The sequence below is a fragment of the Aspergillus campestris genome (assembly GCF_002847485.1).
Source record: "Aspergillus campestris IBT 28561 chromosome Unknown P168scaffold_1, whole genome shotgun sequence".
NCBI lineage: Eukaryota > Fungi > Ascomycota > Eurotiomycetes > Eurotiales > Aspergillaceae > Aspergillus > Aspergillus campestris.
Genome location: NW_020194336.1, coordinates 3,115,702 through 3,131,265, shown reverse-complemented (window position 1 = coordinate 3,131,265; position 15,564 = coordinate 3,115,702). Strand labels below are relative to the sequence as shown.

At 54.1% G+C, this 15,564-nt stretch overlaps 5 protein-coding genes across 5 annotated transcripts; 4 read left to right on the top strand and 1 right to left on the bottom strand.

Moving 5' to 3' along the window:
* Positions 1 to 4,730, top strand: P168DRAFT_228235 (putative jumonji family transcription factor; the record flags this gene model as incomplete). The annotated part of the gene is made up of 5 exons (XM_024833122.1): positions 1 to 258; positions 333 to 430; positions 498 to 1,420; positions 1,478 to 2,531; positions 2,633 to 4,730. The coding sequence occupies 5 exons, from the start codon at positions 1 to 3 to the stop codon at positions 4,728 to 4,730; spliced, it is 4,431 nt and encodes a 1,476-aa protein (XP_024697394.1).
* Positions 4,731 to 4,844: 114 nt separating this feature from the next.
* On the top strand, positions 4,845 to 5,596 carry P168DRAFT_23174 (uncharacterized protein). Its single transcript, XM_024833294.1, has one exon. It carries the CDS (start codon positions 5,075 to 5,077, stop codon positions 5,483 to 5,485), a length of 411 nt encoding a protein of 136 aa, XP_024697393.1. The 5' UTR covers positions 4,845 to 5,074; the 3' UTR covers positions 5,486 to 5,596.
* A 1,579-nt stretch (positions 5,597 to 7,175) lies between these two features.
* On the top strand, positions 7,176 to 11,809 carry P168DRAFT_308618 (putative GABA permease). Its single transcript, XM_024839214.1, has 7 exons — positions 7,176 to 7,474; positions 7,534 to 8,094; positions 8,168 to 8,993; positions 9,228 to 9,231; positions 10,022 to 10,135; positions 10,190 to 10,262; positions 10,342 to 11,809. The coding sequence occupies exons 1-7, from the start codon at positions 7,359 to 7,361 to the stop codon at positions 11,324 to 11,326; spliced, it is 2,679 nt and encodes an 892-aa protein (XP_024697392.1). The 5' UTR covers positions 7,176 to 7,358; the 3' UTR covers positions 11,327 to 11,809.
* Positions 11,810 to 11,974: 165 nt separating this feature from the next.
* P168DRAFT_286870 (coiled-coil-helix-coiled-coil-helix domain-containing protein) lies at positions 11,975 to 13,111 on the bottom strand. The gene is made up of 4 exons (XM_024836446.1): positions 12,986 to 13,111; positions 12,679 to 12,906; positions 12,428 to 12,560; positions 11,975 to 12,323 (listed from the first exon to the last, which is right to left on the bottom strand). The coding sequence occupies exons 1-4, from the start codon at positions 13,003 to 13,005 to the stop codon at positions 12,225 to 12,227; spliced, it is 480 nt and encodes a 159-aa protein (XP_024697391.1). The 5' UTR covers positions 13,006 to 13,111; the 3' UTR covers positions 11,975 to 12,224.
* Positions 13,112 to 13,616: 505 nt separating this feature from the next.
* On the top strand, positions 13,617 to 15,436 carry P168DRAFT_23111 (putative nucleoporin). The gene is made up of 4 exons (XM_024833265.1): positions 13,617 to 13,815; positions 13,979 to 14,327; positions 14,390 to 15,045; positions 15,100 to 15,436. Exons 2-4 carry the CDS (start codon positions 14,009 to 14,011, stop codon positions 15,196 to 15,198), a joined length of 1,074 nt encoding a protein of 357 aa, XP_024697390.1. The 5' UTR covers positions 13,617 to 13,815; positions 13,979 to 14,008; the 3' UTR covers positions 15,199 to 15,436.
* Positions 15,437 to 15,564: the final 128 nt, after the last annotated feature.

The following is a 15,564-nucleotide window of genomic DNA, read 5'->3' as shown; positions in this document are numbered from 1 at the left end:
ATGATGGCGGCAGCGCTTGATCAACCATTCCCCGACTCGGTCGCCGGCGCCCCTGCGACCGAGGCAGCTTCGATTACCCCCCCTCACAGCGTCAACGGCAAGAAGGACGCCCCCGAAGGCGCGCTCTCCGACCTGTCCGACCTCGAGCTCGACCCCAATGCCGGTGGCGGCCCGGATGTTACGTCGGTCGAGGCGGAAGAAGAGGACATCGAGCCGGATCATTACTATGGCGGTGGCAAGGTCCCTGTGTTCAAACCGGTGAGCTTGGAATTCGCGTTTGAGGGGGAATACCCCTGTCCGGACACAGTTGACTGATTGGCCGTCGGAACCAGACCATGGACCAGTTTCGCGATTTCCAGCACTTCATCAAGAAGATCGAGAAATATGGTATGAAGTCGGGAATTGTGAAGGTCGTTCCTCCGAAAGAGTGGTATGTTGCGCGCTTCTCATCTATATAGGTCTACGCTAGATCCATCTCTAATCGCGCCTGTTTGCAGGAGCGATGCCCTACCACCCCTTGACGATGCAGTTAAGAAGATCCGCGTCAAGAATCCGATCATGCAGGAATTCCACGGCTCCCACGGTACCTACACCCAAGCGAACATCGAGAGACAACGGTCATACAACTTGCCACAATGGAAAGGACTATGCGAAGAAAGCAGCCACCAACCCCCCGCTCGTCGCGGCGAGCGGCGCCGGAACCAAGAGCGAGTCAATCGTGCGGCTCCGGCCCCTAAGTCTCAGACCGGTCGGTCGGAAACACAAAAGCGCCGACCTGGACCGGGGCGGCCTCCGAAGAGAGCGAACCAGGTCAAAGTGAAGGAGGAACCTCAGGCCGAAGAGGGAATCGACAAGACCAAGCTCGAAGGGCCCCCAACCCCCGTGTCGCCCGAATCGAACCCCGTCGAAGCGAAGACAGAGGAGTTGAGCGACGGCGAATCACTCCCCGCGACGAAGCCCAAGGGGCGACAGCCCAAATCGGTGACGGCGCGGCGAAAGAACAACAAGGGCGACGCGGTGGATTTTGTCGACGAGGAGGCCTTCAAGGACTTCGACTATCGCATCCACGACCATGGGGAGTACACTGCCGAACGATGCGAGGAGTTGGAGACCGCATACTGGAAGTCGCTCATGTTCAACAATCCGATGTACGGGGCGGATATGCCGGGCTCCCTGTTCGACGACAATATCACCCAAACGTGGAATGTCGCGAAACTGCCCAATCTGCTGGATGTTCTCGGTCAGAAGGTGCCCGGAGTGAACACCGCGTATCTATACTTGGGCATGTGGAAAGCAACCTTCGCCTGGCACCTGGAGGACGTGGATCTGTACAGTATCAACTATATCCACTTTGGTGCGCCCAAACAGTGGTATAGTATCTCGCAGGAGGATGCTCCCCGTTTCGAACAAGCCATGAAGAGTAAGTTGAGCCTGTGGGGGGGTAGTGAGGTGGTACCGGTACTGACAGGAATTCCAGGCATTTGGACTAGCGATGCAAAGAACTGCGATCAATTCCTCCGTCACAAAACTTACCTGGTGTCGCCGAGTCTCCTTAAATCTCAATATGGCATTACTGTCAACCGGCTAGTCCACTACGAGGGCGAGTTCGTCATTACCTACCCCTATGGGTACCATTCCGGGTACAATATCGGATACAATTGCGCTGAATCGGTCAACTTCGCGACGGAACAATGGCTGGACTACGCTCGAGTGGCCAAGAAGTGTCACTGCGAATCGGATAGTGTTTGGATCGATGTGGACGAGATTGAGCGCAAGTTGCGTGGCGAATCGACGCCCGAATATTACGGCGAATTCGAGAGCGACCTGGACGAAGTTGAGGGAGCTTCCGATCTTCTGACTCCCCCGCGCAGCGTTCCAGAAAAGACATCTACTCGCGGTCGCAAACGGAAGCACGATGGCGAAACAACCAAGACGAAACGCATCAAGGCTGGTTTCAACCTGGCGAAGAAACCCTGCCTCCTGTGCCCGAACGATATGGACCACGAGGATCTTCTCCCGACCGAAGATGGAAAGTCGCAGGTCCATCGGCGCTGTGCGCTGTATACCGAGGAGACCACCATTCTCCGTAACGGGTCCGACCAAGAGACGGTGTGTGACGTCGACAATATCCCCAAGGCTCGGATGGGTCTCAAGTGCCTGTACTGCCGCGAGGTGCGCGGGGCTTGTTTCCAGTGTAGCTTCGGTAAATGCACGCGGTCCTACCACGCCACCTGCGCCATCCTGGCTGGTGTGCAAGTAGAGGAGGGTCAGGTCGCGGTGGTCGCAGACGACGGGAACCAGTACTCCATCCCCAGTGTGGATCTCAAGTGCAAGTTCCATCGCCAGAAGCTTCCTGCGTGGATGGTGGGTCATGACTCGCCCGACAAGGACCGAAAACTGTTGGCGATGGCGCAGAGGCTGGGACCCCGGGAGCTGGTGCAGTTCCAGGCCGACAAGGAGATCAGTGGCACCGTGGTGGTGGAGAATCGACCAGAGGAGCGGGCGGCCCTAGTGAAAGTGCTTCCTCGAGGGTCAGTTAAACCAACCCCCTGCAAAGCTGTTTGGGATTTTCCCGTTCCGGAAATCCAAAACAAACACCTAAAACTGTACCTGATGCTGACCATGGTTCCAGGGATGTCATCGAACTACCGTACCGGTGGATGCTGTTTGTGCGCCGGAGCAACTTTGCAGCTCTGGCGCCCGGGATTGAACCACTGCCAGCGCATCTGGCGCGCAAGCCCGACAGTCGGAAAGAAGTGGACTCGGCCATGCCCGTGGCAGGAACACCATTTGGCGATGGGCGATCTCCATATCAGTGGGCCGAGTTCGAGACGGTCGATACGACTAATCACCACCTCGCCCCACCATCGTCGGGGCCAGTGGACATGAACAGGGGTGACCGGGTCTGGTATTACCTGGGCCAGTCGTCGACCGAATGTAGGGCTCAGTATACACACAACCCTAGCGTGTCCGTCCACAACCCGCGGTCGAATTTCCTAGACAGCGTTAAGTCTCTTGGCGCCGTGATGGGCCGGCTCCCCTCTTACCCCCACCACGTCCCGCCTCAACCTTCTGCTTCTCGGACTAGTCATAGTCACTATGCTGCCCCTCCTCCTCCTGTTCCTTCTGTTGTTGTTCCTCACCTCAACCACCTCCGACAATTCTACCCGCCCAACCACCCTCACCATCGCCTTTCGCCTGCTGCCCCCGCTGCTGCCGCCGCCGCCGCCGCCGCTGCTGCTGCTGCTGCTCCCGCCACTACTACGCCCACTACTACCACTACCACCACCACCGCCACCACCACCACCGCTGCTGCTGCACCTCTCTCCCGCCCTTCCCTACTGCAGCGCCCTTCTTTTGCCCCTCCTCCTCGTACTTCGTCGACCTCCTCCTCCTCCTCGCCTTCTGTCACCTCCGCCGCCCATTCTGCGATGCCGTCGGCCTATCGATCCTTGCCCACTCAATCTGCCCGCCATGCTCCATACCCATCGATTGCCAAGTCTCGTTTTCAACACCACCCCCACCAATCCCAGCAGCAGCAGCACCTCAACCACCTCAACCACCACCAACACCATACCCCGCAGCCGCAGCAGCAGAGCCACTCCTCCCTCCCGGCGAATACCTATGCCAATGTCCGAGAGCTTATCGCCCGTCGACGCCTGGTCCAGATCACCGAACATGCCAACGTGTTCGCCGGGTATACCATCGTTAGCCCAGAACTGGTCGTCGAGACCCTGTTGGGGCCGATGGGCTCCATGATGCCGTCCAATGGACTGGAGAAACTGGAGCTGGCCATGGCCCAACAGCGCGTGCAACCACGGGCCGCCGACGGCACCTTGCTGCCGCCGCAACCCCTCAACATGCGCTCGGAGGAAGTGACTCGGTTGCTGCAGATGCTTCGGTTCTCGGTGGTGAGTCATCGGGATCGGTTGGATGTGATCCAGAAGAAGGAGTCGGAGAATGCCCGGCAGGAGTCGGCCAGTCGGGGCACGGCGTTCTCTGGGCGGATGCCACGCAAGTATGCCTTCTTGGAACAGCAGCAGGAGCAGACGCCGACCGTCTACCAGTCCCCCTACGACATGCCGTCCGGCTTCACGGAATACGCACAGAAGACCTTCGGTCTGACGCCGTGCGAGCCCGAGCTCCCCAAGCCTTCCCTGGCGAACGACTACTTCGCCGGCTTGGCCCCCGAGGACCAGGAGAAAATCCTGAAGACGTGTGGCAGTTTCGTGCAGCGAGCGATCGAGCGGTCGGCGAGTCACAGCCGTCAGAGCTCCGCGTCCAACCTTCGCCTCGCGTCGGCTCTCGCCCAACAGACCGAAAACCCCACGATCGACATCACGACGGTCGAAGATCTCCCGTTTACGGGCCTAGACTTCCCGCTTCATGCCGATTCGCCCTGCTCTAATTTCAGCCGGTCGCATCTGCGGTTTCAGTCCCCCAATGACTTCCCCAGTCACGGCGGGGAAGTGCATCAGGACCACCACGATCTGTTCGGGGACCAACAAGCGAACACCCGGTTCTGGCAGCATGGGCCGTGGGCCGCTGGGGATGGCAACACGCCAAACGACGAAATGCGGCCGTTCTTTGGACCACACGAACGCCTCAAGCATGACTATGCGTCGTCCGACATTTCGTTAGGGCGTGGTCCAGGCTCTCTACATTCCGTTGATATGGCCGGGTTCGGGCTAGATGGGAACGACGACATCTGTGCCGTCCTTAGTCCCTGACGGTGTGGCAACCTTCTTTTTTCCTTTTTGATGTATTCGCAGGGTGGCATGATTGCATCCATCACTCGCATGTAACGATTTATCTGGATTGACGACAGCATGATTGGGCGTTTCTTCTTTTCTTTTCATTCCCAATTTTTTTTTTTTTTCACTTCATTTCGTTTTCGTCTCCGTCGTCTGGCTCTCCGTCGTGACTCTTTTGGCATTCTCCTGCCATGACTCCGGGGTGCCTTGGAATGTTGACTGGTTACGACGGGTTGACGTTGGTTAGTTCATCGACTCGACGCTCAGGACGAGAAAAGAACAAACCACTTTGGATTCGACGAGCCACGGACTGATCACGCATGTCCCGGTTCTTTGTTCTGGTCTACAACGAAAACGACAGCATCGTGATGACCGACTTGGGGAGCAGACGGCCCATCCAACCTTCAAATGGCGGTGGGAGCGCAGTCCGCCAGGTGGCATGCCAGCAGGGCAGCTTGGGGTTGATGCCCGGATTGCTCCACCCAACATCTAACTCCCACGTCACATTTCTTTCTTTTCCTTTTTTTCATGAGCAATCCTTCATCATCTCCCTTGATTTTATCTCCCTGTATCTTGTCCCCTTATTTCCCTCCTCCCACATTTTCCACCATCTTGCCTTCTTCCTCTTCACCCCCTTGTTTATGAGTGCATTCGCAGGGCTCCGATCCACGATCGGAGACAGACGGGGCCTACTTTCGCCCCTCGTGCCTGCGAGTCTGAACGTACTATAGAGAGATTCAACAAAAGAAAAAACAAACCAAACCAAAAGCCACACATAATTCCCCCTCAAAATACAGTTCTGCTTTGTTTACCTATCAATCAAAAATTTCGATTGTGCCCCCTATTCTCCTGTTTGATACCCCCCTTTTGAATTTCCTTCCCTATTTCAACTCGGTTGGATTTGTTTATAATCCCTCAACGGTCGTCTTATTCCACTGACACACGCACCCCTTCACCTCCTTTTCCTCTCTCCCTCGTGTCTCTCCTCCACAATGTGCTTGTTTCTACTGGCACTTCTCTTGATTTGGTCATGTCTGCCTTGTCCCTTCTCTATGAGACGGGCTGAACCAGGCTGGCTAACAATGGCAATGGCCACTGTTCGCAAATGGCAAATACAGTCGCATGATGTATGTAGAAGGAGAGCGATCAAAAACAAAAAAAAGCCTACTGATAGCTTTGAATGGACATTATTTGACCCAGACCTGAAGACCCCACTCTAATTGCAACTGTAGTCATATGCATTCTAGTAATATCATTTGAGTTGTTTGCGGGGGAAACCCCAGGGCCACGAGTAATGAATGGAATGGAATCTGTAACCCAATGTTATATCATGTATGGTTCAACCCCAGTTTCTCTCCTCGTATCCGCCCGTCCGTCCCTGACCGACCGTTTTCTTGTCTTCCCCGCAAGTTAAGTGGGCGGTTCGGTTCCACTTCACCGCGCGGACTGCGGAGGGGGGGCGCAAAGATGAAATGAACGAAATCGGAGATGGTGACGATGACTATGACGTTTTTTTATGGGGTTCAAGAATGGACTGAGGGGATGTACTCCATATGTGGTTGATGTCAGTTGTGGGGGTGGATTTAAATCAAATAAGACGAAATACCAAGTTACTTGGTTGGATGTGAGGTTAGATAGAAGTTACATTGTAGGACGAGAGAAAGATGTCCGGTCGGATCTGGAGAGGATTGATTGAGCCCCTTACATGTGTTGCACGGATCAGATTGATTGATTCTATTTTGGAGTCGACGGAATGATACATGGAGTATATAGGGCTAATGGTTGTTTTGATTTATTCTGTGAGGGTCAGTATTGGGATAAAGGGTTATCTTATAGAGTCAGTTCCATCGTGTAGATAACCATCTATCTAATCAATATACGAATGTATCAATGTTAAGAGGCGGGGAAGGAAAAGAGAGAGAGCCATGTGGATTCTGCACCCTCTTGTCTGCCAGGGCATTAAACAGGGACTGGTACGATATGACCCCACATATACCAAACCTCCGATACGTTATCAGCGCGCTCCGGGACCGCCGGCATTTGTTAAGGTCGGGGTATCCATTACTATCTATCTATCCTGATATCATTACCTACGTTAGTTACTACCCAGGTGGGTAAGGTAGGTAAGATATTACAGTATCTATGAGGAGAAGATCACCATTGGAGAAAGGTTACCTGGGTTTAGTCGCGTATTGAATCTCCGACGCTAGGGTCTTATCTATGGTCTGAGCATTCGTCTTACTAGTGTCTGGGGTAGTGTAGTATCATAGGATGGGTATGGTCGTAACTTTGAGTAGACGGAAGATACTGGATGGTACTTGCGTCAACGAAGGAGCGCCTGCGAAAACTAAGTCCCTTATCGGTACCGATGACCGCTGGTTAGTGTATTACTTAGGAGTGACCCTGCATGCATGATGGACTCTTTGGGTAGCTCCCCTCGTGATCCTTCAGTCACGTTTCTGACTCTGATCCCTTGCGCATTATATCCATTCAACTTTTCTTCCTCCTCCTCACCTCGCCTTTCGTCTGTCATCGGCATGACGCCCCATCCTCTCAGCTCTCCTCCCTGAATTGTGACCTTAACCTTGTTCCGAATCCAACAACATGGCTCCCGACCCCGAGCAACCCTCCGTCGCAGCCAACGCCGACGAGGCGTTGGCCCGCATGGGCTACCAGAGTGAATTGCCGCGCAATTTGAGCATGTTGAGTATTCTGGGTCTGTATGTCAACAACCGCTTCTACCTCCACCCTGTCAGAAACACCAATTGACCGATACAAGCTCCTTCGCCATCATCGCCGCCCCCTTCGGCCTCAGCACCACCCTCTACATCACCCTCATCGACGGCCAATCCGTGACCATCCTCTGGGGCTGGGTCTTCGTCACCCTCATCTCCATCGCCATCGCCGCCTCGCTGGCCGAGATCTGCGCCGTCTACCCCACGGCCGGCGGCGTCTACTACTGGAGCGCCATGCTGTCGACGAAAAAATGGGCCCCCATGATGTCCTTCATCGACGGCTGGGTCACCCTCGTCGGGAACTGGACCGTCACGCTTAGCATCACGTTCGCCGGCGGCCAGCTTATCCTCAGCGCTATCTCGCTGTGGAATGAGGATTTCGTCCCCAATGCCTGGCAGACTATTCTGACCTTCTGGGCTGTCATCCTCTGCTGTGCGGCTGTTAATATCTTCTTGTCGAAGTGGCTGGACCTTATTAACAAAGTTTGTATCTTTTGGACCGGGGCCAGTGTTATCATTATTTTGGTTACGCTGTTGACGATGGCGGAAGATCGGAGGGATGCTGAGTTCGTTTTTGGTCATTATGATGCGTCGGAGAGTGGATGGTGTGTTTTTCTCTTTTCTTTTCTTCTTCTCTTCTTTCTTCGTTTTTCTTTTATCCACTGGCTAACCCTTTAGGCCGGATGGCTGGGCTTTCTTCGTCGGCCTCCTACAGGCCTCGTATACCCTGACCGGGTATGGCATGGTGGCTGCCATGTGTGAAGAGGTGCAAAACCCCGAAAAAGAGGTCCCGAAAGCGATTGTGCTGTCTGTCGTCGCCGCTGGCGTTACCGGCGTGGTATACCTCATTCCCGTGCTATTCGTGTTGCCCTCGGTCAAGGCGCTCAACAATGTGGCCAGCGGACAACCCATTGGCCTCGTGTTTAAGACGGTCACCGGCTCGGCCGGCGGCGGCTTTGGCCTACTATTCCTGATTCTGGGGATCTTGGTGTTTGCGGGTATTGGCGCCCTGACGGCGGCCAGTCGATGCACCTACGCGTTTGCCCGGGATGGCGCCATCCCCGGATTCCGGCTCTGGCGCAAGGTGGACAAGCGCCTGGACGTGCCGCTGTGGTCCATCATCCTGTCGACCCTGGTGATTTGCCTGCTGGGACTGATCTACTTCGGATCGGAGGCCGCCTTCAACTCTTTTACCGGCGTCGCCACCCTGTGCCTGCTGATGTCGTATGGTCTCCCCATTTTGATCAGTGTCATCCGCGGACGCGAGGCTGTGAAGGAGTCGAGCTACTCCCTCGGGCGGTTTGGTTACGCCATCAACATTGCCAGTCTCTGCTGGATTGTGCTAGCCGTGGTCCTATTCTGCATGCCCGTGTCGTTGCCGGTGTCGCCCTCGTCCATGAACTACGCGAGTGTGGTGTTTGCTGGGTTTGCCTTGATCAGCATTACTTGGTATTTCGTCTACGCGCGCAAGCATTTCACCGGGCCTCCTGTCTCCGGCGACGACGTGCGAGGCGTGATGACTGGGAAAGACTTGGGAGAGGATGAGACGGTGATCGCGGAAGAGACTGAGAAACGATCCGTGAAGCAATGAAATATAGATTGAAATGAAATAGTGGATTTTCGGCGTTTGGGAATGATATACCACGTATTGATACTGTTATGGGGGGGTTCATTGATTTTTAGCTGTATTATGTATGTTGCGCAGAATAAAACAATTTATGTATATGAATGTACCTAGACAAGTAAGATTCAATATGTATTAAATGCAGTGGAGTGTAGTTCTTGAAGTGCATATCTGGGGAAGTCTCTCCAACCAGACGGGCACAGCCGGCGATCACAGGGCACCAGATGTCCGAGAACCGCGGCTCATCCGTTGTCATCGACCTAATCAATCACCGCAACTGATTCAATCCTGGCATTCAATTCAATCAATCAGCCAACAAACTCCACATTCATTTACTCATTCATCATCATCACTACAAACTCACCCCTCAAACCAGTTTATCCAACCCCTAATTCCTCATCTCAAACGCCACACTGGTACAATTACCATTCCCCTCCTACTCTATTATTATCATTGTGCTCTGGAGCCTCCCACTCTCATTGGGTTTTTTTCTTGTCATTTTTTTTTTCTCCCTTCTTCCCCGAAAGCGGAATCCGGGGAAGCTTTTTCGCCTCTCCTTGAACTCTACAATCCTTTCTTCAACACCCCTTTCGATCCTGTCCTCGTACACGTCACACCGTGTACCGTCGCCGGGTCGTCACCTCGAACCTCAACTGGTTGAACGCTTATGTGATTGATTGGATTGCCCTGTTGACCTCCATGAGGGTAACCCGTCGACCCCAATGCTTCGATACCACACTGAAGAGGCGCTCGCTCAGCCGAGGTTCCTAATGAGCATGTCGGACTCCGTGGGTATGTTTTTACTACTTTATTTTATTATCGCTATTGTTGTTTATTCTTTTGTTGTTCTTCTTTGTACTGTCTTTTTATCTTATTTTATTGTTCAATCCACTAATCTGACCTGGCAGATCGGGTCTTCGTCCACGCTTTGAATACCGTCAAACGCATCCCCCGAACCGGTACCGCACGACCCCCTGCGTCCGAACGACTGAAGCTCTATGGCTTGTACAAACAGAGCATGGGTATGGACTTGCATATTCCTGACACTCTCGAACTATACTGATGGACGACCACAGAGGGCGATGTGGAGGGAGTGATGGATCGGCCGATTGGGAACACCGCGGACGTCTACGCCGAATGTGAGAAATGGTGCGTTGGTGACCAAACGGGTGGATCGTCAGATTGGACGATAGATAACTGGGGACACCGCATACTGACTCGCCATTAGGGACGCATGGTTTGCCCAGAGCGGGCTATCTCGCACCGAAGCCAAACGACGATACATCTCAACCTTGATCGAGACGATGCACCAATACGCGTCGCAAACCCCCGAAGCATGCGAACTAGTCTCCGAACTCGAATTCGTCTGGGACCAGATCAAGTCCAACACGCCCCCGTCCACCGCGTCCAGTCCGCGACAGACCGTCGGGGTTCCGCCCCTGCCGCCCGCCAGCTACCCCAGCATCAACGATCGCCTGGCCCGATCCGACTACGAACATATGGTGACCGCCACCGCCCGCGGGGACTCGCGACTGCGCGTCCTCAGCCCCGTCAGCCAGCCCGAAGACATGTACCGACGCCGCGGGGGCGCTTCGCCCATGCGCGAGGACGAAATCGACGAGCAGGAGCGCGCGCTCGACGAAGAGGAGGAAGAGGAGTACGCCGAAGCACAAGATACCCTATACGACGATGACGACATCATCGACGACATCGTGCAAGTCCCCGACAACTACGACAGCGGGTCCACGAACCCAGAAGCCGACGAGGAAGAGTTCGAGCAGGAGCGTCCACCAGACGAAGAGTACGACGACGACGTCAGCAGCGCCCTACAGCGGCGGCGGTTGAATCACCACCCCCAGCACCCGCACCAGCAAATCCCGGATGTCGGCCACCCACGATGGCGTCGACGGGTCGAGCAGGCCTTGACTAGCATGACGGCTGAGATCGCCGCCGTCCGGGAACAGATGGAGTCGCGCGCGCTGGCCCAGCGCCGTCGCAATGCCCTCTGGACCTGGATCAAGTGGCTGGTGTGGGTGACGTTCCGACAGATCATCTGGGACCTGGCTGTGTTGGGGGCGATGCTGATCTGGATGAGGATGCGCGGTGACCGTCGACTCGAGCAGAAGCTCCGGGTGGGGTGGACCGAGGTGAAGACTCGATTGATGAGGTTGAAGTCGCTACGACAGGTGCCGAAATTATACACTTTTCCTTGATTTTTCTTTCCTCCCCTTCTCCTCCCTTCCCCACCCCCCTTAAATATCGATGTTCTTCGGTGTTCCGCTTTCGCTTCAGGTACATATTTGATTCATAGAAGAGGGGCACGACCCTGTTTGATCTGCCTCTCTCACTTTTTGCTGTTCGTCTTTTTGGTTTGGTATGGTCTTCCTCTTCCACTTTCATCCTTTTCTTTTCTACCCCCTTTTTCCTTTATCTTTTCTTTCTGTTTTCACAATTCATGATATCCTGCATGGAAGACAAGAAGAAGGCCCCCAGCCGGCCCGTTTCCTTTGTGATCTTGATCTTGATCTTGGTGTTTTTGTTTTATTCAAGTGGGTGTTCTTCGTGTTTGTTTTATTTGGTAGAGGCGAGCATGTGCATGCACTTTTGACTTTTCATTTTTTCATTTTTGTTTTGTTACTTCCTGTATTCTATGCATACATAGGTTGGTTCATATATAGATGGACGGAGAAATATCCATCAAATGTTCATTCACTTTTTCTATTCTCCTTTAGAGTTTTGGTCTTGTGTAAACGTATTTCATCTCTTTCCTTGGTTAGATACTATACTACTTTTTACTGGTGTATCTTGCGCAAGACAGTATGAGGAAGAATAGACATAGTAGACAAGAAAAGAAATAATAGTAGACGATCCAAACAACCATCGATTCCTAATGCTAATATATACACATACACAGACAGACACAAGACAAGACAACACGCACAGCCCGATCAATCAAAGGAACCAGCGCATTCCCTGAAGCAGAACCAAATCTAGACCGAACGAATTAAGAAAGGGGAAAAAAGATAGGAAAATCAACATAAAATACTGCCATAAAGCGTCCTGGCTTGTTATCTTTTTTTTTATCGTTTATTTTTTGTGGTAGAGGCTGGTTCACCATTGGGGACCGCTGTGCTGGGCGTACTTCTGCTTGGGGCGCAAGTGCACGGGGACGACGTTTTCGGGAGTGCCGGGGATGGTCTTTTTGAGGCCCTATACCATCATCATTAGTATTGATTTTATATGATGGAGCGCAGTTGAGGGGTGTATATCACTGGGACAACAGGGGAGAAAGAAGAAAGAAAGAAAGAACATACCAGCTTCTCAAACACGCAGCTATTCAGGTTCATCTCCGCCTTTCGGCACTCCCACAGACGGTGGTTGTTGTTCTCAAGACACTCCCAGTGCGCATTGAACTGCTGCAAGCAGTGGGTGTTGATATCCTTGATTCTGCATGATCAATGCTTGTCAGCCATCATCCATCCATCCATCCATCCATCCCATGTATAAACCACATATGTTGGGTTCCAATTCGTCCACCGGTAACTCCGGCAAGGTGAAAACATACACACTAGCCGCACAGCGCGTAACCTTCCGCCCTTCCTTCAGACACTCCAATTCCCCACGGCCGTTCGACTCCACCTTGCACTTCATGTAGTCGTCGTTGAAGGCCTTGCAGCGGTCGCCGATGAAGTAAGCCGCGCTGGTGAGCGGCGCCGACGTGGTTCCGATCTCCTCCACCTTGGGGATGTGGTCCGGCATCGGGGTCGTATCCACGAGGATCTGCTGGTTGAACCTGCATTGAGTGGTTAGATCGATGATTCTATCGGTGGAAGGGCGCTGGCTCTGTCCGAGCGGGCAGCATTGCAACGTACTGGGGCTCCCGGCGCGACATTGTGGCGGTTGGTGGGTGTCTATTTAACTTGAAAAGGGGGAATTGGAGAGATTGAGGGTGGTGTGGACCGTGAGGCTGTCGCTGTCGCTGTCGTCGTCGAAGGCCTCGGATGAATTGAGGGATTGAGGAATGAAGCGGGAGCTCAGGTTGGCTTGGTCAGGGCCGTTTTTGCCCGTCCGTGATTGGCTGTGGCTGCAGTGGTTATGTAAAACTGCATTTGTTGCCTGAGGCTGTGATGAAAGCAATGAGCTTCCGCCCACGTGACCGGCGAAAAACAAAGTGGTTGCTTTTGGGTCCATCACGAAACTCCCGTTGATGAGAGAGCTTCGTATCGCGGTGGTCTTGTCTTCTCTCTCTGGCGCGCGTGATTTTCTCCCTCATTTACGATTCACTTTCGACCTCCAATCATGCGGTGCTGAGACGTAACGAATCTCCCTTGTTGTTTAATTGATTTTGTCGGTCTGAAGACAGACAACCGTTTTTTGACCCGTTGACTTCCGTCGCGGAGCTATTCACTTTTTTCTTCTCTAAGACCGGACTGTCTCGACGTTGCCGGCGCAGCTCTCGTCCTACCGAATATCATCGATCCTGTTGACCCTGTCTGACTACCTACTCCCTCTTCGCCATGTCTCTCTTCGGCCAACCCCAGTCTGGCGGCATGTTTGGGGCAGCTGCCAATAAACCCAGCCCCTTTGGCGGCGCCGCCGGCGCCGGTGCCGGTGCTACCGGAGGTGGTCTCTTCGGACAAAACGCGACTACCGGAACCCAGCCTAGCGGAGGCAGTCCTTTCGGCTCATCCAATGCGACGCAGCAGCAGCAACCACAGCAGGGTGGTGGATTGTTTGGCGGCGGCGGCGCCTCGACGACGAATACGCAAACGGGTGGTGGTGGATTATTTGGGGGGGCGGCGGCTCAGCAAAAGCCAGCGGGCGGGGGTCTCTTCGGCGGCCTCGGCCAGACGCAGACACAGCAGCAACCTCAACAACCGCAGGCTGGAGGTGGGATGTTTGGTGGTGCCTTGGGACAGCAGAAACCGCAGGGAACGGGTATGTTTGGGGGCACATTAGGCGGGCAGCAGCAGCAGCAACCGCCGCAGCAGGGTGGTGGGATGTTCGGAGGGTTGGGTCAGACACAGCAGCAGCAACCGCAACAGCAGCAACAACCACAGCAACAGAGCTTGTTCGGAGGGTCGCTACTAGGCGGCCAGCAGCAACAGCAGCAACAACAGCAGCAGCAGCAGCAGCAGCCTCAGTTGGGCCAAACGATGGCTTCTCAGCAGCAAGGGTCGAGTCTGTGGTCGCCCGGTCGAGCCGTCACTGGAGGTTAGTCCCTGGGCCCCTGACAAAGAGTTGAACCGATGGGGTATTAAGCTGACTCGTAACAGTACATCGAACTGTCCCGATGCAAATTCAAATCGTCAAGGATAAATGGGAGGCCGTCAACCATACTTCCCCGTTCCGCACTTACCTGTATAACAACGTCGGCGAGGAGGCCGCACCCTTCTACCAACCGAGCGCGGAGGATGACGAGACCAAATGGGAAGATGCTTTGCGGAAGCGTCCCGCTCCCGGATACGTCCCCGTCCTGGTGAGGGGCTTCTTCGAGCTGGGCAAGCGGGCGCAGCGCCAGAAGGACTTCTTGTCCATGATGCAGACTCGTCTGCACGAAATCAACAACTGTCTATCGGACCTGCTCTCCCGCCACGACCTCAAAATCTCCGTCAAGATCGCCGACTGCCGACGGAAGCACCTGGTGCTGAGCAAACGCTGTCTGTCGCTAGCGGCCAAGACCCAGGTCCTGCGCAATCGAGGCTACGCCATGGACGATGCCGAGGAGGAGCTTAAGAAGAAGCTGACCCAGCTGGAGCGGTCGGTGTTCGACCCGTCGCTCGGGGGGCGTGCAGAGGAGATCTGGGCGCGGATGCTTGCCATTCGCGAACAATCCAAACGCCTACAGATGGAGATGGAGCGGGCTGGCCCGAGAGCGGCTGCCCAAGCGGACGACCAACTCGATGAAAATACCATGAAGACGGCGAAGAAGGTATGCTTTGACACAGCTGTCGCGACCTCTATGGCTTCTTGCTAACCGGCACAGATTCTCGACGACTACCACGCACAGATCCAGCACCTACAGAAGGAGCTCGTCTCAGTGAAGAAGGAATTCGAGGAGGCTGAAAAGCTAACTGGCGCGTAACTCGCGAACGGGTATTCCTCTGTAATGACCTGGACACTGCCTCGTCCTACGGTTGATTGACTGATCTATTGAATCCTACACGGAGCAAGGAGTTTTGGAGCTTGGTTGTGGACCTGAATCCGTGTGACGTGGCTTGCTTGAACAAACGGTCTTAACTTTCATACCATAATAGACAACTGCCTAGAAAAGCCCTGCCAAAACACGACCGACAAGAATCTGGGATGCGTTCAAGTATACAACAAAATGGTAATAATACAATCTATCATGATATATATCGGTCGAATGGGAGACGTAGCGATTCCCGGCCAGCGATAGATTCTAGCCGCTCGATCCTGTCCACACGCGCCCATTCACACCGACCGTCTC